Here is a 26,449-nt window from a genome sequence, read left to right on the forward strand (position 1 = left end):
GCTGTAAACAAATTAAAGGTTTCGTAATAAAAAAATTCAAAAATCAGATTAGCAATATGTGTACCGTTACAGTCCAATGAATGACTCTGTGTGTATTTAGTAGCTAAAATGTGCATAGCGTACAGTGCTGACCTCTGGTAAGACGATGAATGCTCCAGTCATGATGGTGAGGACAATGTTGATCCCAAACAGCCAGCGTAGAAATATGAAGTAGGAGGCCACACCAGATCCAAAATGGCCTCCAGACAAACAGACATCAGATTAAAGTGTAAAACAATACCATACCATACCATCAAAAAATAAGAATTGAAAAAAGTCCAGAAGATAATAGGTCAGTGTTTCCCCTAAGTTTATAGTTTTGGTGCAGTGGTGGAGGGCATCCAAACTCCAAAATAACCCACATAGTCAAAATAAATATGTAATTTAATGAATGTCATCGCTCCTCCACACGCTGTACAAAGAAAAGATGATAAATTGTAAACGTGACTAAAGAAGGAAATAACATACGGTCATGTGTATATTATAAATAATATAAGACTAACTTGTTTTTTTAAAGGAACAACATATAAACATGTTCTGTATGAAAGTTATTTGTGAATTATTTCTGCTGTGATCTGGTGGTATGTATAAAACAACATTTAAATTAGGACTGTCAAAGTGAACCTGTTGGTGCATGTGATTAATGACAAAAAACATTGCATTGATCATGTGTAAACGCAGATTAATCATACAACCTATTCAAGGGAAAAAGAGATCAGCACTGTCATCTGAAAATGTCAATTACACTACACACGCTGAAGGTGCACTCATGGGAATGGGTGGCACTAACTGCAAGCATGCGCACAATGTTCCTGACACAAGAAAATACATATTGCAACAACAAAAAGAAAAATGTTTAATATTTATAAAAACAACAAATGTCAATAAAAAAGACACACTAAAACTTTCAATCAGCCCCTTTAAGTGGAACTGCACTTTTAAAAAAATGTTGCCTATCATTAACAATCATTATGCAAGACATAACAACAAATGGATCTATTTAATGCATTCTAAATATTGAATAAATGTGATCAAAAGTCCGCTTACAATGGAGCTTGTGGGAGTCGCTCTATTCTATCAATAAAAGCTTTTAGAAAATATGTACCGGTAATATAGTAACAGGCACATTTATGTTAACATTTTATATTTATATATTTTGATAATTTTAAGCGTACGCGGCACATTCATTTCATAAACGCATCACAACGTTCGCTTTTTTTCCCCACATCAGTGATTTCTACTCACTGCAGACTTCATGAGAGCCAACAAACATAATAAAATATCACAAAGTGTTCAATGTCTACTGTCATTAGAATCTTGTTATGTTCCCGTTTTAGATGAATAATTACTCATAATCCTCACAAAGAAAAGTGGGGTGGAACCAAGCGTATTTTCCTGTCATTCTCGCCATTCCCGGGTCTCAGTTGGCTGTCAAAGTGTACCAACGTTTCGGAATACATCCTCACGCTTCGACTATCCTGGTAAGAGGCATGTATTATGATCTAGAATAAACTTTCATGAGCACAGGAAGGGAGGAAGGAGCTTACGAATCTAAGATGTAAACATAGGCACAAACGCTAGTGATCACGGCACCGCTATAAATAGTTTGTGTGCACTTTTTGGATGTTTTTTATTGGGTTTTATGGGCAGAAAACCGGTATTACATCGCTATAGATGATCAGACACAGATATTAAACTGATGGGCAATGATAAATTGGGAATAAATATTATCTAAAACATAGGATGTGGGTGTGGCATGGCGCCAAACTTTGATTTGATAGTTCGCCACAAAACACGAAATGTTAGTAACACGGCTACACAATTTCCGATCTTGATCCTAATTGGCAGAAATTATGTTGATGACTGTCTGAAGTGCTAGATGGGTCAGTACTTGTTCATAGCCATTCAAAGTGGGCATAATCTAGCGGGTAAATCTGCCCCACGTCATTTCCAATAAAACTGTCATTACAGCCCTTCAGAAGATTGGATCTTCTTCCTAACTGACATGAATGAGGCTTTAAGTTCAGGGTGTGGTCATGCTTTATACGTTGATTTCAACACAACCCTTTCCCTGTTGTGGTGAAAAATTATAACAGTCATAACTTCCTTTCATATGATCTGATTTTCCCAAATGTTTTGATGGTGGGTTGGAGTGTTGGGTGCGTTGCAACTTTAGAACTACTGCGCTGACATCATCACCCCCTTGTGGTGAAAAAGTATATATGTCATAACTTTCTTAAACATGCTCCAATCTTCATGAAATGTTTGATGGTAGGTCAGGGTGTTGGGTGGGACGCAAATGCTTGACGACATCTGCGCCTTTATTGCCCCCTTGTAGTGAAAAACTGTAACAGTAAAAACTTCCTTACACATGCTTCAATCTTCCTGAAATTTTTGATGGTCGGTCGGAGTATTGGGTGCGATGCAAATGCAAAACTGCAGAGGTACCAATATTGTCCACTTGTCGTGGAAAAATATAAATGTTGGTGGGTCAGGACATCGGTAAGGACGTGTCCGCAAGCATCATGCATGCCGGCCAACTCGGTGAACCCCGCAGTGTGATTATTAATTATTTTTGCATTTTTCTCCTCTTAGTATTGTCTGCGTTTTGATGATAAGCATATATTCTGCATATTGATGAAGACAGATATGCTAAATGGATTACGCTCTTTAATTTGCTCATTTAAGAGATGCAATCCCCTGCGCACAAGCTTAGTAGATAAAAGCTTTGCGTGTTTTAAAATGCAAACCTTTAGTAGATCAGACTGTTGTTCTTATTATACACCAACTGTTTGATTGTAACGAGCATCTAATTTGTAGTTTTAATTACTACATTTGTGAGTCGCATGTACTCTATATGATATAACCAATGCAAATTAGCATTGAGCTAGCGCATTTTGAAAAAGTGAAGCCCTACCTTTGAGCGCTTTCTATCAGGCATGTTTACTCTGTTGACATGGGGAATTGCAAGTACTTGTTTATGTACCAAGTGCCTGAGCCGATGCCAAGTCTGCAACCGTAAGTGATGTCAAGGTATCAAAATATAGTACAGTTTGATTTTAAGTGACTCGTTACCTGGGAGTACAACGCTATTCGGTCCGTATTTATTAAAGTACCGAATTTGGTGCCCATTTCTAATGAGGAATGCCGTTAAAGGTAGGGGAAACACTGAAGACAGACGCTGAAATGTCGGTGACTGCATTGCTCAAATGTTTTCTCAATTGACAAACAAGAGTGGTGTACTTCAAAGAAAGAAAACTAGAAGGGATGGACTTTATTGAGCTGGTTAGGTATAATCAAAGAGAGAAAAAAAATCCTTACTTTCAATTTTTTTAATCCTCACTTCCCAAGGAATGAAGACAACCACAACGTTGTAGAGCACACGGGACAATTTTTTCAGCAGCTACAGGAAAATAAAAACAAATGCATGTAAATCCTGTAAAAAATGATCGTCATTGCTTCATTTAGTCATGGTTATAAACAGTGGAATTATTTACGACACAAATGTAGCCTGTGCTCTGCTCAGGTATTAGCAAACAGCTGCCTGCATGCCCATACACTGCCATTAAGGTTTAGGGCTGTCAAAAATCATGAATGAACTACTCGTGTGATTAATTACAAAACATTTCACAGTAATCATGTTTAATAACCACATTATTTGTTTTGACTGTACAGTACATGCTTATTACCTTATTTACCCGCGGATTGCTACCCCTGAAAAGTGGCACCGATTGTTATACGGTCATTGAATGCATACATCAGTGCAAAAATGAGTGAGGAGACTCCAGCTGGTGTGCTCAATGACACATTTCACTTCAAAATACAGTGAATATAAATATACAGTATATATTATAATATATATGTATAACATTTAAATAAATTAGCATAAGCTATGCTGCGTTTTATTAAAGCGAAGAGCAAACTGCAAATTAATTATTCATCATCAGACAGCTTGCTTAAAAACAATTTATTCTAATGGATCCTGAGCAGCCTGAACATGGTACTGTAATTAAACAGAGCAATAACAACAGGTCACAAATCCCCTAATGCTACCACTTCATTGCACAACAAATCTTCCTTATGCTGCATGCTGTTTTTCTGAAACAAAAACCCAGAGAGAGATTGTGTAGCAATCACATCATTTGAAGCCTCAGCAAAAGTAATCTACATATTTTATAACTGGATCAGATTTTATTGCAGTTAAATAAAAATGACTGGAAATCTGCTTCTGTCAGCAAATATTCAACATTTTCTGTGACATATTTAGATGAACCTGTCAGGTAATGGCAATAACATTAAAATGATATGCAGTATATAATATATTATAATATTGTAAGTGTCAACTCTGTAGTTTGGATCAGATAGCAAATCTCCTTGTTTGCTTTGGGTAAATAACATGCAAAGATTTAACCCTCTGCTCAGTTTATACCATCCAAAGATATAAACAATAGATCTGTGATTCTTAAACTGTGGTATCTGAGGACGACCTAGAGAGTATGTGTACCACCAGTGGTACACAGGCTCCATCTAGTGGTACGCCAAAGAATCACTTAATTAAATATTCAAACACAGTGTTACTGTTCAAACTGTGTGTAATGTTACAGTGTCCAAAAATATAAAATATACGTGTTAAATAAAACCTCTGCCTTGTTTTTAATGAATACCTAGGCCTACTACTACTACGCTACTGTATTTTAATGTTGGTCTTTATTTAAACAGAGAGACATGTAAAAGATACATATATATGTATATAATATAATATATATACTGTATACATAAATATATATGTATATATATATATATATATATATAAGTATATATATATATATATATATATATATATATATATATATATAGAGAGAGAGAGAGAGAGAGAGAGAGAGAGAGAGAGAGAGAGAGAGAGAGAGAGAGAGAGAGAGAGAGAGAGTTTATAAATTAATTTGTATTAGATTGAGTAAAGTAGTATTTAATTACAGTACAAAGGGTGATTGTTGTAGATAGTGTTGTCGTGAAGCTACTTGTAGTAGTGAGTTGTAGTTTATTTTCGTTCTTGTATTTGTAGTAGTGTACTTATAGTTTTTTTGTTGTTGTTGTAATAGCTGTCATAGTGTACTTGTATTTATAGTTATAATACTTGTTGTGTTGTACTTGCAGTTTCTTGCAGTTGTGGTATTTGTCGTAGTGTATTGTAGTAGTCATACTTATAGTTGTAGTGCTTGTCGTATTGCATTTTCAGTTTCTTGTTGTTGTAGTCTTATAGTTGCATACCTTTAGTTTCTTGTAGATGGTCTATTCGTAGTAGTATACTGTAGTGTTGTACTTGTAGATTCATGTAGTTGTAATACTTGTAGTAGTGTACTTGTAGTGTCTTATAGTTATGGTGCCTGCAGTGTTGTAGTATCCATTGTAGTGTACAGCATTGTATTTTCTTGTTGTTGTAGTACTTGTAGTAGTGCACTTTTAGTTTCTTGTTGTAGTCTTAAAGTGGTGTCCTTGTACACGATTCAACAATTTCATTGGTCTGATGTGATGAAGCAAAATTTATTGGCAGCGTGTGAAGCTTGTGAACCCAGAAAAATCTATAAATTAGCAGCAGTATGGTTAAAAGCGTGGGAAAAAAGTAGTGCCTTATAGTCTGAAAATTATGGCACATTACATGATTCTCGCAGTGCTTTCTTTCTTTCTTTCTTTTTTAAATGGCCGCTGTTATGACCAGTTACCCAGATCATGTCTTCAGTTTTGACTTTTCTATTTATTCTTGTGTTTACTTTCTGGTTTATTGAGCGCCGTTCTCCACGCATGCCCTCGTTTGGTGATTAGTGTCCCCACCAGCTTTGTCCGCTATTAGCGACAACTTGTGTTTGGTGCAGCCTGTCTTAACGACAGTAAGTTTGTGTAGTATGCTAGCTCCTCCTTACTCCCTTTCTTTAGATACAATGGCCCAATCCCAGTACACCCCCTCACTCACTACCACTAACCCTTATTCACTACCACTAGCCCTTACCCACTACCACTACACCCTCAAAATGAAGTAAAAACGGGTAGAGCTTTGTAATCTTCCCTAGGAATTTGGACACCACTTGCTACGTCACTGCACGTAAGCGACTATGCAGTTACGTTTGCACCTATAGTTGTTTTGGTACCAAAATGTATATCGTTATGTATTCCAATGCTTTTTGATACTTTTCAAAATGAAGGGGACCACAAAAAATGTCATTATTGGCTTCATTTTAACAGAACATTTATGATAAAACTTATGATTAAACATATGTTTCTTACTGCACCCAAATAACAATTAAAAAATATTTGAATTCAAATTAAAAGGCGCATTAAACACATGTGCTGTTCTTATTTCTCTCAAAGAACAGTTTACAATTATTTTACATATTAGATAAAGCATGCTATAATCTAGAATTAGGTTAGAATAGAATATAAAGATTTATTGACATTGTATCAAATGCTTCATGATTTATGGTTGCCAATTTTGATCTGTGCTTTAAGACAAATAGATTAATTAGTAAATACTGAAAACAATAAAGCTAAAAGAACACATAATACATGTAGCAAGTAAAACATACATTGTTAAAGATAAAACATAAATGAAATAGTGGGAATTTGTTACGAACTTCAGTCAATTCACATGCATTATTTTACATTACGTGGGCGGTTTGGACTGCACTAATCATTTTCAACAAGCCAACCAGCTGTATGCGTGTCTTGTATCTACTGTATATGTGCACCGGGGAAGCTGTTAACTATTCTACATGCCACGCTTTAAACTCCTTGAGCAGGTCTGGATGTTTGTTATTTAAACCTAACCGAAGCAACGGTGGTAATGCTGTATTGACACATTTGACAAGGCATGTTTATAGCGTCACCTTTATCGATAGTTTTGAAGCCCAAATACCTTCATATTGCCTTCCACGCACCCTTTTTATTAACCAGCAGAATTGCCATTTTTTTGGAAGCTTTTTCTGATTATATGTGCTCGGTGTGTGCGTTTTGACACACAAGTGCGCCGTGCCTCAGCTCAGCAACGTCACCGCCGCACCGCAGCATATGTAGATGAAAAATAACTACTGGTGTATTCCAAAGCCAGTAGTACCTTTTAAAATTCACTAGTACAGTGGTACTTTGTTAATAGCCGTGTACTGTACTGTAATGTATGGGCAGTGAGCGATGCCTGGGGGGCAGGGCGGAAGTTACCAAATAAAGACGAAAAACTACAAGCGACCGTCTCTGCTTTATTGATTTCATATAAAGTACTGGAAGCCAGTTGCCTTTATCTCTCGCAGCATGTCTGATACTGAGTGTAGATATGCTCAAATCGATAAGGAAGCCTTGGCTGTCACATGGGCATGTGAACGACTTCAGACTTAATTTGGCCTACACTTTGAAATGCGCACTGACCATAAACCACTGATCAGCCTCCTAAGCTCAAGGGCACTGGACGATGTTCCACCTCGAGTGTTGCGATTCAGACTGAGGCTCCTACGTTTCTCATACACAATAGTGCACGTACCGGGGAAAAATCTGATTACAGCAGATGCTCTGTCTAGAGCACCACTCCAAGAGACAATAACAGACCAGGACAGCACACTCCAGAATGAGGTCAGAGCTCAGGTCAATGAGGTGGTGCAGAACTTCCCAGCTTCACCAGAGAAATTGCTGCAATTAAAGAAAGCGCAGGAGGAGGATCCAGTGTGCAGAAAGCTGTCCTTTCTCATTATCGCAGGCTGGGAAAAGAAGAATTCGGCTCCAGAGCTAAAGCCATACTGGCAGCACAGACATGATCTTTTAATTGTCGATGGTCTTTTAATGAAGGGAAGAGCATACAAGGTGACACCCAAAAAATAATTCATCAAGGTCATCAAGGAATGGTAAAATGTCTTGCCTGGACTCATGACGCAGTGTGGTGGCCAGGACTTTCTCAGCAGATGAAAGAGAAGGTAAGCCAGTGTGAAAGCTGTGCAAAAGAACGTTAGATCTCACCTGAACCCTTGCTTTCTACACCCTTGCCCTAACGACCACGGCAAAACCCCACTGTTGATCTCTTTGAATGGAAGAATGAACAGTTTTTATTAGTTATTGGTTACTATTCAAGATACATCAAGGTTGCTAGTCTCCCAAGTACGACATCATCAGCTATGGTGTTGAGAATGAAATCCATTTTCAGCTGTCATGGGGTGCCAGGCAAACTCATCACTGATAACGGCCCTCAATTTTCCGCCCAGAGTTCGCTGACTTTGCACAAGACTCCAACATTCAATATGTCACTAGTAGCCCGCGGTATCCCCAGAGCAAAACCGTCACGTCACTGCTACAGAAAAGTGAAGATCCCTTCAAAGCACTGATGGCATAAAGAGCAACTCTCCTTGCTCATGGGGTATCGCCAGCACAGCTCTTGATGGGGCGCAAGATTCAGAAACCACTCCCTGAGTGCCCGAGCACTCTCACACCAGCGTAGCCAGATTTGGAAGCATTTGAGGCAAAAGACAGAGCACTCAAAATACAGCAGGCCAAGGGATATAACCTACACCACAGAGCACGTGAGAAGCCACCTCTGCAGCTGGTCCAAAAAGTTTGGATAAAGAATGGGCCACACCGAGGTGTTGTCTCTCGTTCGGCAAGGACAACACGATCCTACGAGATCCAAACTCCAACAGGCTACATCAGGAAGAACCGATCACATCTGAGAGAGGTTCCATCGCCACCTGTCAAGGGCCCGGATTCTCTAGTCCTTACCTGAGTTGTGAGAGCAGTAATGCCTGTCAAGAGTCTGAATTTGTAGCTAGAGTTGTGAGTATAAAATGGAGCAAAATAAACCTCCATACCACAACAGAGAGGAACGGGTATTCGACCCCTCTCAGTTAGGTTGTTCACCTGTGTTACCGGTGTAAAAAAAGAACAGAGAAATAAAAAAGTAATTCCTCCCACCTCCAAAAACATGCACCTGGGGATAGGCTGATTGGCAACACTAAATTGGCCTTAGTGTGTGAATGTGAGTGTGAATGTTGTCTGTCTATCTGTGTTGGCCCTGCGATGAGGTGGCGACTTGTCCAGGGTGTACCCCGCCTTCCGCCCGATTGTAGCTGAGATAGGCTCCAGCGCCCCCCGCGACCCCGAAGGGAATAAGCGGTAGAAAATGGATGGATGGATGAATAAAGATGAATGTTAATTGATTCAGTCAGAGAGTTTTGGGGTTAAAACAAGTTTACCTAATGCATACCACTGTTTATATGTTTTATGTGGGGCAAACAATTAGATAAAGGGGGAAGATATAATGTATGGGCAGTGAATGATGTTTGCGCGGGATGGGGGGCAGGGTGGAAGTTACCAAATAAAGACGAACAACTACAAGTGACCGTCTCCGCTTTATTGATTTCATATAAAATACAAGCGTACACAACATGTACAACCGTATAGTCCCACCATTACACAACAAACCGGGTAGCATCTGAGTTAATGACTAGATCGTTTTTGTTTAGTTTTTTCTATTTGTCGTGCTTCAGTTGATAAATAAACGAAGAACTACACGGAGAAGAAGCCGCCATCTAAGACTGTTGTGTCTTGTGAATTTTTTGAAGATATGTAACGTTAATGTTTTGACATTCACAAGCTTTGAAGTATTAGTATTTTAATATTGTTATTAAGTATTTTAGCCTAACGTTAGCTAGCGTGACTAACTGGCTCCCCCTCGCCTCCAGTCCTGTAGCCAGCTAGACAGCCTGTGTGACCTCCAGCTCGCCTGATGCAGAGGCAACCGTCTGGCGCCCTCACCCCTTATCCTCGTCGGGCCAAGAGTTTGGCTGTTCAATGGTTGCTTTCTGCGCTATTGGCAGCAACACCCAGAACCCGTGTGTGGACCTTAGAATAGAATATATCTTTATTGTCATTGTACATTGTACAACAAAATTGCAAGCAAACTAATTTAGTGCAAATTCATAATGACACATAAGAACATAGTACTCAGATAAATAGATAAAATAATACTTAAAATACATAAAATACCAAGCATACAGCTCACATGCACAGTCATTCTTTTTTATGCCTTGTGTTCAGTGACACTATTGCTCTCGGGTAAAAAGTGTTCTTAAATCTGTTTGTCCGGCATTTTATTGTCCTGTATCTCCTGCTCGAAGGCAGCAGTTCAAAAAGTTTATGTCCGGGGTGAGATGGATCCCTTATGATGTTGTGGGCCTTTTTGAGGCACCTGGCACTGTACAGTTCATATAGGGAGGGGAGAGAGCAGCCAGTGATCTTCATGGCAGTTTTTATGTCCCTCTGAAGTGCGTTTCTCTCTGTCGCTGTGCAGCTGGCATACCATACACACATGCAGTATGTCAGCACACTCTCTATTGAGCAGCGATAGAAAGACACAAGCAGTTTTTGTGACAGGTGGTTCTTTCTGAGTAGTCTCAGAAAGTAAAGGGTCTGCTGTGCCTTTTTGATGGTCACTGAGGTGTTCGCACTCCACGACAGGTCTTCCTCGATCTGGATGCTCAGGAACCTGAAGTTAGAGACCCTTTCCACATAGTCCCCGTTGATGTACAGTGGTTGGATGTTGATCGTTTTTGTCTTCCGGAAGTCCATGATCAGCTTCTTCGTCTTGGTGGTGTCAAGGACCAGGTTGTTTTCCCTGCACCACCCAGTTAGTCGCTCGACTTAATTTCTGTAGGCAGACTCATCCCTCCCAGAAATGAGTCCCACTACTGTGGTGTTTTCTGCAAATTTAGTAGTGGTATTGCTGACATGAGCAGGGGTGTAGTCATGAGTGTAGAGGATGTAGAGTAGGGGGCTTAGCACGCAGCTCTGGGGGGAGCCGGTGCTGATGGATGCTGAGAGGTGGGAGCCTACTCTCACCCTCTGAGAGCGATTTTTCAGGAAGTCCAGGATCCAGTGGCAGATGGCGAAAGACAGTCCCAACCCCGTCAGTTTGGGCACCTGTCTGTGGGGGAGGATGGTATTGAACGCAGTGTTATGTCAGACCCACTCGACATCCATTGCTTTCGGTCTCCCCTAGAGGGGGGTGGGGGGGGGGGGTGGGGGGGGTTACCCACATATGCGGTCCTCTCCAAGGTTTCTCATAGTCATTCACCGACGTCCCACTGGGGTAAGTTTTTCCTTGCCCGTATGTGGGCTCTGTACCGAGGATGTCGTTGTGGCTTGTACAGCCCTTTGAGACACTTGTGATTTAGGGCTATATAAATAAACATTGATTGATTGATTGAGAGCTAAAATCAACAAACAGTAGCCTTGCATAGCTCCCCTGCTGCTCTAGGTGGCTCAGAGCAGTGTGGAGGGATGTTGCGATAGCATCCTCTGTAGATCTGTTGGCCTTGTAAAAGTCCAATGGTGAAAGTCCAATGCAGGTGGCAGATTTGAGGTGATGTGCCCACAAACCAGAGTTTCAAAGCACTTCATAATGATTGGTGTAAGTGCCACTGGACGGTAGTCATTCAAGCTGTTTACTGCAGTTTTTTTTTGGCAGTGGGACAATAACAGAGTCCTTTAGACAGGGTGGGACGATGTACTGGGACAAGGACTGGTTGAAAATCCTAGTAAAGACAACCAGCTGGTCCGCACAGGTCTTTAGTACACGTCCAGGTACGCCATCTGGTCCAGCAGCTTTCCTCGGGTTTACCCTCCTTAGTGTGTGCTGCACCTTATGTTCCTCCAACATGAAGACGTTGTCACGGGTTGAGGGTTGTGATGCGACTGGATGTGGTTGCTCCACCTGGAAGCGAGTGAAGAAGATGTTCAGTTCCTCCGCCAGCGAGGCGTCTCCGTCAGCCACAGCGAGGTTGTTGGATTTGTAGCCAGTGATGTGCTGCACCCCCTGCCACACCTGCCTTGTGTTGTTGCTGCTGAGGTGTCCCTCTGTTCTCTTCTGATATGCTGTCTTGGCCTCTCTGATGCCTCTCCTCAGGCTGGCTCTGGCAGCACTGTACTGTACCCCATCACCACACCGAAATGCCTTGTTCCTATCCTTCAGCAGGGTCCTTACCTTACCAGTCATCCAGGGCTTTTGGTTTGGATAGACCCGGATGCGCTTTTCGGTCATAGCAATATCCGTGCAGAACTTGATATAGCTCGGCACAGATAAAGTGTAGTCCTCCTGGTTCTGCTGTTCAAAGATGCCCCAGTTTGTTCTTTCAAAGCAATCCTGAGGCTGCCGATAGGCGCCCTCAGGCCAGATTTTAACAGTCTTAGACCTTCACGGCTTCAAGAGCGCCGTCCCTGCTCAGGTCAGCCTCATCGGCCACGAATGTGGCTTATTCATGGATGCCCTCCGCGCTATCAGCAGCGCTGCCCATGACTTGGGCCTTAAAGTCTTTGGCTGCTGAAAATCTGGTGCCACTCGGCCAAAGATGTAACCAGTGCGTGGATGCCCGCCTGGCGTTCGACTCGCCGCCGTGACTCGTCCCTGGTGGCTTCGGGTACACTTGGCCTGGCGACCCACCGCCAAGTCCTTCCGTGATGTTAGACTTGTTTTTGTTTGGGATGTCTCGAATCCACCATTTAAGGGGTTGGTGGGTGCACTGTCATGGTCCGTTGCCTAGATCATGTCTTTAGTTTTGAGTTTTGTATTTATTCTTAGGTTTACTTTCTGGTTTATTGAGGGCTGTTGTCCACACCTGCCCTCGTTTAGTGATTAGTGTCCCCAACAGCTGTTTTTCGTTAACCACGGCCCCTTACATACCCAATCTTGCCAATCACTTGGCACGGGTGCTTTGTTCGCTATTAACAACAATTTATGTTCGGTGCAGCCTCTCTCAACGACAGTAAGTTTGTGTAGTATGCTAGCTCCTCCTAACTCCCTTTCTTTAGATACTACGTAAAGTTTTTTCTGTAAGTGGCCTTGAGCTTCCCGTGCACGCTCCATGGCGGCACGGTCTCCCATTTTGGATTTTTGCCTCATCTTTGCGGTTTAAAAGTCTCTTACCTGCACGCTGCTTCTCCTGCCTGTCTTACCACATCCCGGGGAACACGGCCTCGCTACCATGCAACCCTAGCATAACAGACTGTTCTACAGGAGCAGTTGAATAATTACCTTTTTTTTTGTTTCTGTCACTAACAACTAATGCAAAACAGTTTTATTTTTCATACCAATGTCGCCCCTCAATTATCGCAGCTAATAAGTGGCAGGCTTGACTGTGGTAAACTAATTTTCATGAAGTAGGAATATTATTTACAAATCTAATATTTTCATAGTGAGAGAAATCTGTTCACAACATAAATACATTTCTTAACATAATTAAAACCCTCTAAACATGAAAAAAACCTGTATAGTCACCTTTACATCCGTTCTACCCAATGTAATAATACTGAGTGCGTTCTACTTGTAGGTACCATTGCTCTGGCCTTTGTCAAGGCGTCTATCACTAAGTGTAAAAACTTTGTCACATCCTGGGTAATTCCTTTAAGTTAGAACTGGGATTTGATGTGCTGAAACCACAGGCGTAAGTTGTTCTGCAATAACTTGGTCAACTTGACAGTCGCAGCGAAGATAGCCTCAGACATTAGTCGCAACAGAAAATTGCGTGTCCCGTGGCGTTTTCCCCCGTCTTTACATATCGCTCATATCAAAGGCTCACCAATGTGGAGACGTGTGCAGGGGTCAAGAATGAAGTTCATAAACAGTTATATGTTCTCAAATTAACATGAACAACCGCTTCATTGCCATGATCCAAGAGTTACTGTTAACCTTGAAACTGAAGTCCTGCTTGGTGACTATTTTTTAATAGAAAATAAGACAAATACTGCACATATAAGACATGAATAGGACTTAATTTAAAGAGTCTTCCTTGGCATTTTTATTAAATCACATTTAAATGTTTTTCTTTGTATGACAATTAATGAATAATGAATTTAGTTGATAAGTTGATAACTTGTGAGTGTAATTTTGTATACATACATCAGCTCCTGCTGTCTGATAGCCTCTTGTCCTTGTTAGTCGCCCCTCATACTTCAGTACAATCTCTCTGGCATGCCTGAAAAATACAAGATAACTGTAGCTAAGCATTTTGTATTTCTAAAACGTGCGTGTCGAAAATGATTGCATATTGTTGCGCTGACACAAAGCAAATAAGCAATGACGTTTTCATAATGCAGTCTCTTAACTCTCCAACATCTTTCTTTGCATGACAAATAAGGATCATTTTTACCTTCAGAATCCAGACAAAAAAAACATTAAATTAATATTTTTTTATTAGTAAACTTGTTAACGTGTGTTGTTCTCCAATGAACACTTTACGACAGTTCTATGTTTCCCTTTACGGCTATTCATGCTGGAGGCGGGGCAGTGGGGGCTGCTGGGATATGGCATGTCATGGAGGGAACTATGTTGACATGTCGGCTGCCTCAGTGTCTGAATAAAACTCAATATACTTAATATACGTTGTGTCTACTAAGTCTATATCAACATTGGTAGCAGAGGATGGTTTGAAGATGGCTGCGAACTACAGAGTACCGCCGAAGTTTGACGAAACCAGGCCGTATGAATGTTGGAAAAATGAAGTTAACATATGGGCACGAGTTACCGAACTCGACAAGAAGAAGCAGGCGCTTGCTGTGGCTTTGGGTCTGGAAGGACGAGCCAAGGATATCGCTATGGAGATACCAGCAGACGACTTGGACAAAGACACTGGTATGGCGACATTACTAGCAAAACTGGACGGTGTGTTTCAGCAAGAAGAAAAGGACCGCGCGTACGAAGCGTATTCCCAGTTTGATCGTTTAATGAAAGACAGTTCCGTTTCAATGGCAGACTACATAATTGACTTTGAGCAGCGATACAATCGAATTAAAAAGTACGACATGGCGCTTCCAGATGCTGTGTTAGCCTTCAAGTTGTTGGACACGGCCTGCCTCGATGAGAAAAACAGACAACTTGCACTAACGGCGTGCCCCGACCTAAAGTTTGCGTCCATGAAGTCGGCACTCAAGCGGATTTTTGGAGCGAAAACGGCGCCAGGTTTGTCGCACGGGATTCAACTAAACCAAGATGCAGCTTTCTTCACTGAACAACGACAACGACAAGGACAGGGAAGACGGAACACGTTTCAACAGAAGAGTGAAAGGACACCGTTGCCGGGCACCAACCCATTGGATAAGTTCGGTAAGCGTTCAAGATGTGCCGTTTGTCAAAGCACATTTCATTGGGCCAAGGACTGTCCTTACAAGAAGAACGAACAAGTAAGACTAACAGAAGACGAAAATGTAGAAGAAGTTAACATAACGTTGTTGACAAATGACCCTATGTCTGATGCTGAGATTTTCATAACTGAATCCCTGGGATCAGCCATCATAGACACGGCATGCACTCGTACAGTATGTGGGGAGAAATGGCTTGACAGTTATGTTAGTTGTCTCAGTCAAGAGCAGACAGACAAAATGATGAGGACAGAAAACACCAGTTCAAGACCATTTCGTTTTGGAGATGGCAACTTAGTATATTCCACCAGAAAAGTGAAACTACCTGCCAAAATAGGACAAACAAAATGTCACATTGAGACAGAAGTGGTCAACGCTGACATTCCACTGCTGCTGAGTAAGTCCTCACTGAAGAAGGCAGGAACTGTTTTAGATATGGAGAATGACAGAGCAGTGATGTTTAAACAGCAGATTCCTCTTGAGTTCACCAGCTCAGGACACTACTGTGTGGACATAAGAGACAAAAACAGCACAACACAGCAAATGAAAGATGACGTGATACTTGCAGCGACAGCTGAAGATGAAGTCCTGACAGTGACAGAAAACATGTCTTCAGCCGAAAAGCGCAAAATCCTTCTCAAGCTACACAAACAGTTTGGCCACGCATCTGCAGACAGGCTGCAGAGGCTAATTCAAAGCTCGGGTAATAAAGACAAGGACTGCCTCACTATTTTGCAACAAATAGTGCATGATTGTGACATATGTCAGAGATACAGCAAAGCGAAGCCGAGGCCAGCTGTTGGTCTGCCTCTAGCTACAGAATATAATGAGACGGTGGCGGTGGACCTGCATGAGTTGGAGCCAGGAGTGTGGTATCTACATGTGATCGACCAATTCACCCGGTTCAGTGCAGGAAGCATTGTGAAGACAAAGAAGGCCTCTGAAATGGTCAACGCCCTCATCCACACATGGATAAGTGTTCACGGCCCTCCTCGTATTTTGTACAGCGACAACGGTGGAGAGTTCAATAATGAAGAGTTTCGTGACATGGCCGAAAACTTCAACATCGAGACGAGGACAACAGCAGGATACAGTCCCTGGAGCAACGGGCTGTTGGAGAGACACAATCAGACTCTCACCGACATCCTACTGAAGGTGAGACGGGAAAATGGATGTGACTGGCACACTGCCCTAGACTGGGCTCTTATGGCTAAGAACTGTATGCACAGTGTTCATGGTTATAGCCCACATCAACTGGTATTTGGTCAAAACCCTAACCTTCCCTCTGTATTAATTGATAAACTACCTGCACTCGAAGGCACTACTGTTAGTGCAAGGGTAGGACAACACATATCAGCGTTGCATGCTTCTAGGAAGGCTTTCACTGAAGCTGAATGTTCAGAGAGAATAAGGAGAGCGTTACGTAAGCAGCTCAGATCCACAGATGAAAAATATGAGACAGGAGACAAGGTCTATTACAAACGAGCTGACAGTACAGAGTGGAAGGGACCAGGGATAGTTATTGGTCAGGATGGGGCTGTTGTATTTGTAAGACATGGTGGTATCCTTGTCAGAGTACATCACTTGAGGCTTAATAAGTTACACACAACTGCTCAAAGTGAGGTTCTCGATGACACAAACAGTGAGATAATTGTACAGAATCAAGCAGCAGACAGTGAAAACACAGATGTAGTGAACAGAGCCACAGGTGGCTCATTCAGTACACAAAACACAGATGCTGATAACAAACAGGAAAGTGACAGAGAGTCCAATGCAGGAGAGGGAGCTCATTCGTTAGTGACTCATAATGATGTAATTCAAACTCAAATGGAGCACAATGTCTATAATGATAACCCTGTTATTCCTGTGTCCAGTGTCAAGGTAAAAGCGGGACATACTGTAACCTTTATGAAAAGTGATGAAAGTGTTCTATGTAAAGCAAAAGTCCTAGGTAGAGCAGGCAAAGCCACAGGAGGGTATAAAAATTGGTATAACCTGCAATTTATTGAAAATGATGGGAGTCATGGTCAAAAAGAAGCTGTTGATCTGTCACGTGTGAATAGTCTCAGCATTGAGTCCGATTCAGAAGTCATGGATGCTGATGTACTTATAACAAAAGACATATCATTTGATGAAGCTAAACAAATAGAGATTGAAAACTGGAACAATAATAATGTTTTTGAAGAAGTTGAAGATACAGGCCAAAGATGTGTTTCCACCCGTTGGGTCTGTAGTCTAAAAGAAACTGAGAACGGTATTGTGCCTAAAGCTAGACTTGTAGCCAGGGGTTTTGAAGAGTTCAATATCCAACAGGTGCAAAAAGATTCACCAACCTGTGCTTCTGAATCCCTGAGGTTATTGCTAGCAGTGATTAGCCAAAATCAGTGGAAGGTCCATTCTATGGACATTAAATCTGCCTTTTTGCAAGGCATGGAGTTATCAAGGGACATTTATGTTCACCCCCCCCCAGAAGCAAACAGTAAAGGGGTGCTATGGAAACTTAAGAAATGTGTATATGGTCTTGCTGATGCATCACTTTATTGGTATAATAGAGTGAAAGAAATAATGCTGAGCACAAGTGGTAAAGTGTCACAAGTGGATCCTGCAGTCTTTTATTGGTTGGATGAACAATGCAAAGTTAAAGGGGTACTTGCATGTCATGTGGATGATTTTCTCTGGGCAGGTTCACAAAACTTTGTAACTGATGTGATTCCTCGACTGAAGTGTGCGTTCCGTGTGGGATGTGAGGAACATGATAATTTCTGCTATGTAGGAATGGACATTGCCACTGTAAATGGTGTAATTGAGATGAATCAGCAGGGCTATATTGACAACATGCAACCCATAAACATGCAGCCAGCACGTGCTATACAGAGAGATTCAGCTCTTAGTGAAACGGAAAGAGAGCAGCTGAGATCAAAAATAGGACAAATTCTTTGGGTTGCAAAACAAACTAGACCTGATGTTATGTTTGACGCTTGTATTTTGGCATCTATTCTGAAAAATGCTACTGTGCAGTCCATTCATGATGCAAATAAGGTGATTCGTAAACTTAAAGCAGGAAAGGTTACTCTGAAATTTCAACATTTGGGTAATAATGATGCTTTGAACTTGACTGTCTTCAGTGATGCCTCGCTGGGAAACTTGCCTGATGGAGGTACTCAAGGAGGGACATTGATCACTCTCATGGGGGAAAACGGGAAGTTTTCTCCTCTCTGTTGGCAATCTAAGAGGATCAGGCGTGTGGTGCGGAGCACCCTTGCGGGAGAGACACTCGCTATGTCGGATGGAATAGACAATGCTATTTTCCTTTCTACTCTTTTTTCGGAGCTCACTACTGGGACCACCAAATTAAATGCTCCCACGTTGGTCTGTGTGACTGACAATCACTCTCTTTATGATGCCCTTAAGTCCACTAAACAGGTCACAGAGAAGAGACTTCGGTTGGATATAAGCGGGATCAAGGAGCTCATTCAGAGTAAAACAATCAAAAAGGTGCTCTGGTCAGTGACAAAAGCCCAACTAGCTGACTGTCTGACGAAAAAGGGGGCATCATCCCTAGTGCTCTTGAAAGCACTATGTGAAGGACTGTGGAATCCACCCTAATTGGAATTCACCCTAATTGTTGTTTAAAAAAAAAAAAAAAAAAACACAGGCGAGAATGCTGATTGTATTTTGTTATTTTCTTGAATGTTTTTCAATTGCCTTTTCCCTTGTTGCACTTGGCTTTTGTTTTTCTTATTTTAAAGAAAGAAGAGGGAGATTGTTAACGTGTGTTGTTCTCCAATGAACACTTTACGACAGTTCTATGTTTCCCTTTACGGCTATTCATGCTGGAGGCGGGGCAGTGGGGGCTGCTGGGATATGGCATGTCATGGAGGGAACTATGTTGACATGTCGGCTGCCTCAGTGTCTGAATAAAACTCAATATACTTAATATACGTTGTGTCTACTAAGTCTATATCAACAAAACTAACCACTAATTAGAAAAGGTTTCAACTGCACAACCGGACATCAGTTTGTATAATTCGTATCCCAGTTGTATGGTAATTCTGGAAGGAAATACCTTAATTATTTGATCCTCTGACTATTTTTACTTGGGGTGTCCTGATCCGATATCAGTCTGTTATCAGCAAAACACTAAACATGATTATATGATCAAATAAAATAAAATGTCAAAATAAAAGAAATGCATTAAAAAAAAATGAGCTAGATTGATGCTAATTTAAATTGTATGTGCCATATACATGTTACTAATTAGCATTTGCAATTTTACATGGTGATTTTAACACCTCCAAATTGGTCAAACAAAGCTACAACTAAGATGCACGTTACAATCACACAGCTGGTGAGTACTAAGTACAATACTTACGGTATCGACACATTGCAGGACTCAACAAAAGACACAATTGACACAATATACTGCTTGATGGCTTTGATACTCAGAAGCGCCAGAATCCAGCGAGCAGAGCCCAAGACTTTTCTAACATTTTGCATTACGGAAACAGTAAAACATATGGATGATTTGTGCTGATAGTGTATCAGATCGATATCGGTATCGGCCAATAGTCAAAGCTACACTATCGGTATCATTTCGGAAGAGAAAAAGAGAAAAAACGAGACACCCCTAATTGTTATCTCTTACAGACATACAGTATGAACGTTCTTTTGTGAGGTTTATTTTATTTTATTTTTTTAAAGACAGAATATTTACAAACATTTCAGAAAATACAATTAATTGTCAGTTGCTATAAGTAACATTTGATCCCCTACCAGCTGGCTAGCATTTTTTTTTTGTCCATTCTTTGTGTCCCCTGATTGACAATAAAGAATATTTGAAGTCTTTAAACACACACATGAGCTATTCCCTTTGAGACAGTACTCCTAATCTCAACATAATACGCCTGTCACATAAAACGGTCTTTTCATTCAAACATGTACACCACACCACCATGGACCAAAAGAAAGAACTGATCTCACGGACAAGATTGTAGACCTACACAAGACTGGAATTGACAACAAGAGCATCACCAAGAAGCTTGGTAAGAAAGAGAGCACTATTGGTGCAATAATTGACAAATGTAAGAAACACAATAGTCAATCACCCTCATTCCAAAGCTTCATGCAAAATTTCATGCAGTGGAATAAGGACGACTGTGAGAAAGGTTAGGGACATAAAAATGATGTACTGTCATATCTTTGTAAGTGGTAAACTTACAAAATCAGCAAGGGTTAAAATACATTTACTCTGCTGTTCATTGTTTCCTTGTTTAAGCCTCTATCATTTACTGACAGTACATACAATTTCAAATCACTACATACTCTATTGTGAAGCCTTGACGTTTTTAAAGTGCATTTTGCACTTCATGTTCTATTCATATCTATCATTCCTCTATTCAGTTTATATTGTATGTGTTCATACACACTTCTCTATTTTCAAGTTACTGTACATTCAGCATTTGGTTTTGTTGGTTTCATCAATATTAAAAACCCCTACTGATTAGTTGTAATTAGTATCTAACATGCAGTGGCTTATCTTTTTCCACAAGGCTTTCTGACCATCTCTTGAGTATATGCCGTTTTGTGGGCGTGCCTCCACTTCGACAGCGTATTCTCTGTGTCATGTTTGTTGTATTTAGCGCTCCATATTGAGTCTACTGACAGATATAAGCTGGAACTTTACGCTACTTTATATTAGAAATGGCAGCAGCGGAGTATGAATGCCACATAACATGAGGATAGAGAAAAATAAAGAGCTTATTGACTACAGCGTTGATGCTGACTACAATTGCAGACGCAAGCAAGTTTTCGGGATTTATGCAGATCTCAAAAACACATCAGCAGGTACCAATAGGTAAGAAAAGTTGGTTTGGTAAAATATTGCAAAACAAAACACCAGATAATATGTCTCCTAATAAGTGCCATTTTGGGGTCCTTATACCCACCAAAACAATACCCGTATTTTGAAACACTGTACATCTGACTACAATCTCAAGCAGTACAGCTTCGTAGCTTACCAAAGTCGCACAAAAACATTTTGACAGATTTTTGACAGTGTGTAATGTCCTATATTCTCAATAAAACATCAAAGTTTTGGGTTTCCTTACTTACCTGTACTTGCTAGCATCATTTATTGAACAGAGGGCGTCAGCCTGCAGTCCACACGTACCTCTTATGTGTGACTGCCATTTACTGGTCACACTTATCATTATTAATAAAATTGCTTCGAAGTCGGTAAGCACAACCAAAATTATTACGTACATGAGGCGCACTGGGTTATAAGGGGCAATGTTGATTTTTGAGAAAATGAAAGGATTTTAAGTGCACCTTATAGTGCGAAAAATACAGTACCCACCTGCAGCCACGTCCCAATTAGTAGTGTTAAAAAGCACGGTTCCAATGCCAAGAACGTGAGTGATGTATCTTATCAACAATTTATTTTATTATGGCCTTGTATGTTTCTACCTATTTTTGATTCTTATTGCTTAATTCCTTGTCTTTTTGACGTTCTTGTTGCTTCGCTTCTGTTCAACTTTTTTGCCTTTACCTTTAAATTATTTATTTTTTTAATTACCGTAGTTAGTTCTTTCGTTGTGCCTCATTTTGGTTATTTCCTGACACAGTCATTTTTAATTCCTGTCTAATGTGGGTACTGGATTTTCGTCTATTTGCCTGTGGACTGTTGCATCCTATGTGAGCTGCAGCATACGGTAATTATCGTATTTGTAAGATCATTTCACTTTCTGTATAATGTACAATCAATAATTCCAAAATTCCATATTGTAGGATAATTTGACCCTTCAAAAAATGTAAACAAAACAGGAAAATCCTGCACTTTGCTGATGTTGTGCATTGTCTCACGTCACCCGTTGCAGCCAAGTGGTGGCACTATTTTGCCAGAGGCAGTTTTATTATAACAGGGCTGTCAGTTATTGTGGTATCGTAGATAATCTTTTATTAGCCTACTTATGTATGTATACATTTATGTTGGCTCGCTTGAGAGATATTTACTAGTTTTGGGTTTTACTTATTGACAACTTTACACTTATCATAGATAGGCCAATAGAGGGCGCACTTTTGTTAGGTAAGCTCCTGCCCATGTAACTTGGCATTAGAAGAAGAGTGTGCCAAGTCTTGTGTGTGTGTGCTACAAGACGTTGAGTAAACGACAACTAAGAACAATTCCTGTGCAGTGCATTCATTATGAAGATATAACAGTTACTTAAAGTTAAAACTGCATTCTAAGCTGTACAATACACCAGGGTTATTCAACTGGCGGCCCATGGGCAAAATCTGACCCAAGAATGACATATTTGCAAATGTCCTTGATTTAGCGCTCCTCGATTTGCTCCATTAGGTCTATAATGGAGATTGTAGTTAGGTCGGGCAGAAACCCTGGAAATTATGTATTAACACGCTAACCAATAATAGCTCTGGAGTCCCCGTCACCGCTGAGGCAAAGCTAGGTTTTTAGGATGTGCACGTAAAGGTCTGCGGCCGAGGCGTGTCCAGACTATTTTTTTAGGGGCGCCACAGGCAAACACTTAAAACACACTTGTGTAAAAAAATATATTATAACTAAAATTACTTAAGTTTAGTGAAGGACCACAGACGTCTGGAACATGGCTGCTCATCATCGGTCATCATCAATCCAAAAAAAAATGCCCACTACTTGGACTGCCCGCCCATTAGGTCTGTCCGCCATTACGTGCGCACCGGATAAGATTGCCCACCACTACAATATGAAGTATAAACGATAAAGCATTGAATATGAATTACGTCATCATCATGGCGCCGATGAAGGCTGCCTCTGTGCTTTCGTGCGCTCTGTTTTGTTTGTTTTTGTACATAAATTGTGTTTCCGGGTGCTCTTACACCTGTGAAGAGCTACTGAACATCAGATCCACCATCCCTATGGACTTGTTACCGGTCATCTTAGCGTCAGCTGCGGATTTGGTCCATTCTGCGATCAAAAGAGGGAAACCGCATCGCCGAGGAAAGAGAGCGGGCGTACTTGTCCGTCTTCACGGACGGGGATTACGCACGCCTCTACCAGGCATCTTCCTCTCCAACGTCCGCTCACTTGCCAACAAGATGGACGAGCTAGCGTTGCTGATGAGAAGGAACAAGGACTTCTCCTCATCTTGTGTGTTGTGCTTCACGGAGACTTGGCTGAGCGCAAGTGTCCCGGACAGCGCGCTTGAACTGGAGGGCTTTCATCTCCTCCGCGCGGACCGAGATGCGGCGCTCTCTGGCAAAAAAAGAGGTGGGGGACTATGCTTCTTTATCAACAATAGCTGGTGCACAGACGTGACTGTCCTTTTTAGACACTGTTCTTCTTCTCTGGAATATTTCTTCTTCCACTGTAAACCCTTTTACTCACCGCGTGAGATTGTTTCATTCATTCTCGTGGCTGTTTACATCCCGCCAGGCGCGGACGTGCGTGACGCTCAGCGCGCGCTCGCAGGACAGATCTTACATGTGGAACAGTCCTTTCCTGACTCTCTTGTTATCGTGCTTGGTGACTTTAACAAGGGAAATTTGAGCCAGGAATTACCAAAGTATAGACAGTTTATTAAATGCCCGACCAGAGAGGAGAACACGCTGGATCACTGCTACACTACATTGAGCAAGGCTTTTCATGCAGTCCCACGCGCTGCTCTTGGACTATCAGATCACGTGATGGTGCACGTAATCCCTTCATACAGACAGAGACTGAAACTGGCTAAACCTGTTATGAGGAACATTAAGTGTTTCACCGCCGAGTCTGTGGACGAGTTGCGTGCTTGTTGGGAAACGACAGACTGGGAGGCAATTGGAGCGGCCACGAACAATTTGGACGAGTATACGGACACTGTGACCTCATATATACAGTTCAATGAGGCGCGCATCATTCCAACGTGCACCAGGGTTTGTTATAACAACGACAAGCCCTGGTTCACACCCAAGCTCTGACAGCTGCGCAAGAAGAAGGAGGCTTCGTGGAGAAGCGGGGACCGAAGTACATACAGAGAAGCGAAGTACCACTTCACCAGGGAAGTGGAGAAAGCTAAATATGTGTACTCTAACCGTCTACAGGAACAGTTCCGCTCCAATGATTCTGCGGCAGTTTGGAGAGGTCTAAGGGCCCTTACGAACTATAAGCCCAAAACCCCCCAGGCCCTGAATGACCGGACTCTCGCTCAGGGCCTCAACACACATTACTGTCGTCATGAACGGCCTTCAGCTCATCAAAGCCATGCTCCCCCCCACCATCACCCTCCCCACCAATGCCAGCACATCATTAAAGGAGTTAAAGGACTCAAAGGACTCTAATGACATCACAGGACTCCAAAAACATCATAAGACTGTAAAGACCCTCTCCATCAAAGAAGAGGATGTACGCCGGCAGTTCTTGAAGCTGAATACACGGAAGGCCCCCGGGCCAGATGGTGTCTCCCCCTCCACTCTCAGACACTGTGCGGATCAGCTGGCTCCTGTCTTCACTGACATTTTTAACACCTCTCTGGAGCTATGCCGCGTGCCGTCCTGCTTTAAGACCTCTACCATTGTCCCTGTCCCCAAGAAAGCACGGATCACAGGACTAAATGACTACAGGCCGGTCGCGCTGACGTCTGTGGTCATGAAGTCCTTTGAGCGCTTGGTCCTGCCCCCCCTCAAGGACATCACCGCCCCCCTCCTGGACCCACTGCAGTTCGCCTACAGAGCCAACAGGTCTGTGGATGATGCAGTGAACCTGGCCCTCCACTTCATCCTGGAGCATCTGGACTCCCCAGGAACCTACGCTAGGATCCTGTTTGTGGACTTCAGCTCTGCCTTCAACACCATCCTCCCTGGACTGCTACGAGACAAGCTCTACCAGCTCAGCGTGCCCGACTCCCTTTGCAGTTGGATCAATGACTTCCTGACAGACCGAAGACAGCACGTACGGCTGGGGAAGATTGTCTCAGACAGTCGAACCACAAACACTGGTACTCCTCAGGGCTGTGTACTCTCCCCCTGGCTCTTCTCCCTGTATACAAACTGCTGCACCTCCAGTCACCAATCCGTAAAACTGCTCAAGTTTGCGGATGACACCACCCTCATCGGGCTCATCTCGAATGGCGATGAGTCCGCCTACAGGAGAGAGGTGGACCGGCTGACGTCCTGGTGCAGCCTCAACAACCTGGAGCTGAACGCCCAGAAAACAGTGGAGATGATCATGGACTTCAGGAAAGTCACAGCCCCACCATCCCCCCTCACCCTGATTGACTCTCCCACCCCCGTCCCCATTGTGGACTCCTTCCGTTTCTTGGGCACCACCATCACCCAGGACCTCAAGTGGGAGCCGACCATCAGCTCCCTCATCAAGAAGGCCCAGCAGAGGATGTACTTCCTGCGGCAGCTGAGGAAACTTAAGGTGCCGACAGAGATGCTGGTGCAGTTTTACTCAGCCATCATAGAGTCCATTCTGACCTCCTCCATCACAGTGTGGTTCCCCGGCGCCACAGTCCAGGATAAGAATAGACTGCAGCGCATCGTACGTGCTGCTGAGAAGGTGATTGGCTGCAAGCTCCCATCCCTCCAGGACTTGTTCTCCTCCAGGACCAGGAGGCGTGTGGGTCGGATCACAGCTGACTCTTCTCACCCTGGACACACACTATTCTCCCCTCCCCCCTCAGGCAGGAGACTACGCTCCATCCAGACCCACACCTCCCGCCACCTGAACAGTTTTTTCCCCTCGGCCGTCAGGCAAATGAACAATAACTCCTAACAGCAGCTCCTTGAATTCCTTGAATCCCTTCTAAGTCTATCTGATAGCTCAGTCACAGCTCTTTTTATACCAAATATGTGTTATATGTGTTTTATGTCGCACGTTTGCACCAAGAAAAATTCCTAGTTTGTGAACCCGTTCTCAAACAATGGCAATAAAACGATTCTGATTCTGATTCTGATTCTGATTCTGATTCTGAATATTAAGTGTATGTGAACCATTCCTACCGGGTTTACTTCCCTGACAACCTCCTTAATGTTTTGTAATCCATAAAACATATCTAGCCATCCATCCATTTTCCATCCATCCATCCATCCATTATTGGACAGTCCCTGGCTTGAGCAACTAAAATGCGTCACACATGTCGAATTGTGGAGAGTGTTTTGCATAATTCCCATCAGGTCGAGTAAATGGGTTAAATTGGTATATTTTTTAATTGTGTATAGTACTTTTAGACATTTTTTATCATGTCCACATAGTTCAGTGGGCAAGTTGTGTGTT

General features: G+C 42.1%; 1 protein-coding gene across 4 annotated transcripts in view; it reads right to left on the minus strand.

The window, feature by feature from the left end:
- LOC133636209 (transmembrane channel-like protein 3) overlaps positions 1-26,449 on the minus strand; it is a 143,094-nt gene that overhangs the window by 97,976 nt on the left and 18,669 nt on the right. For all 4 annotated transcript variants that reach the window (XM_062030008.1, XM_062030000.1, XM_062029991.1 and 1 more), the window contains exons 3-5: positions 13,958-14,033; positions 3,361-3,442; positions 133-239 (exon numbers count right to left, since the gene is read on the minus strand). In XM_062030008.1, coding sequence (XP_061885992.1) covers positions 133-239; positions 3,361-3,442; positions 13,958-14,033 — 265 coding nt within the window. The remainder of the gene's footprint in view (positions 1-132; positions 240-3,360; positions 3,443-13,957; positions 14,034-26,449) is intronic.

This window comes from Entelurus aequoreus, linkage group LG02 (genome assembly GCF_033978785.1).
Source record: "Entelurus aequoreus isolate RoL-2023_Sb linkage group LG02, RoL_Eaeq_v1.1, whole genome shotgun sequence".
Taxonomy (NCBI): Eukaryota; Metazoa; Chordata; class Actinopteri; order Syngnathiformes; family Syngnathidae; genus Entelurus; species Entelurus aequoreus.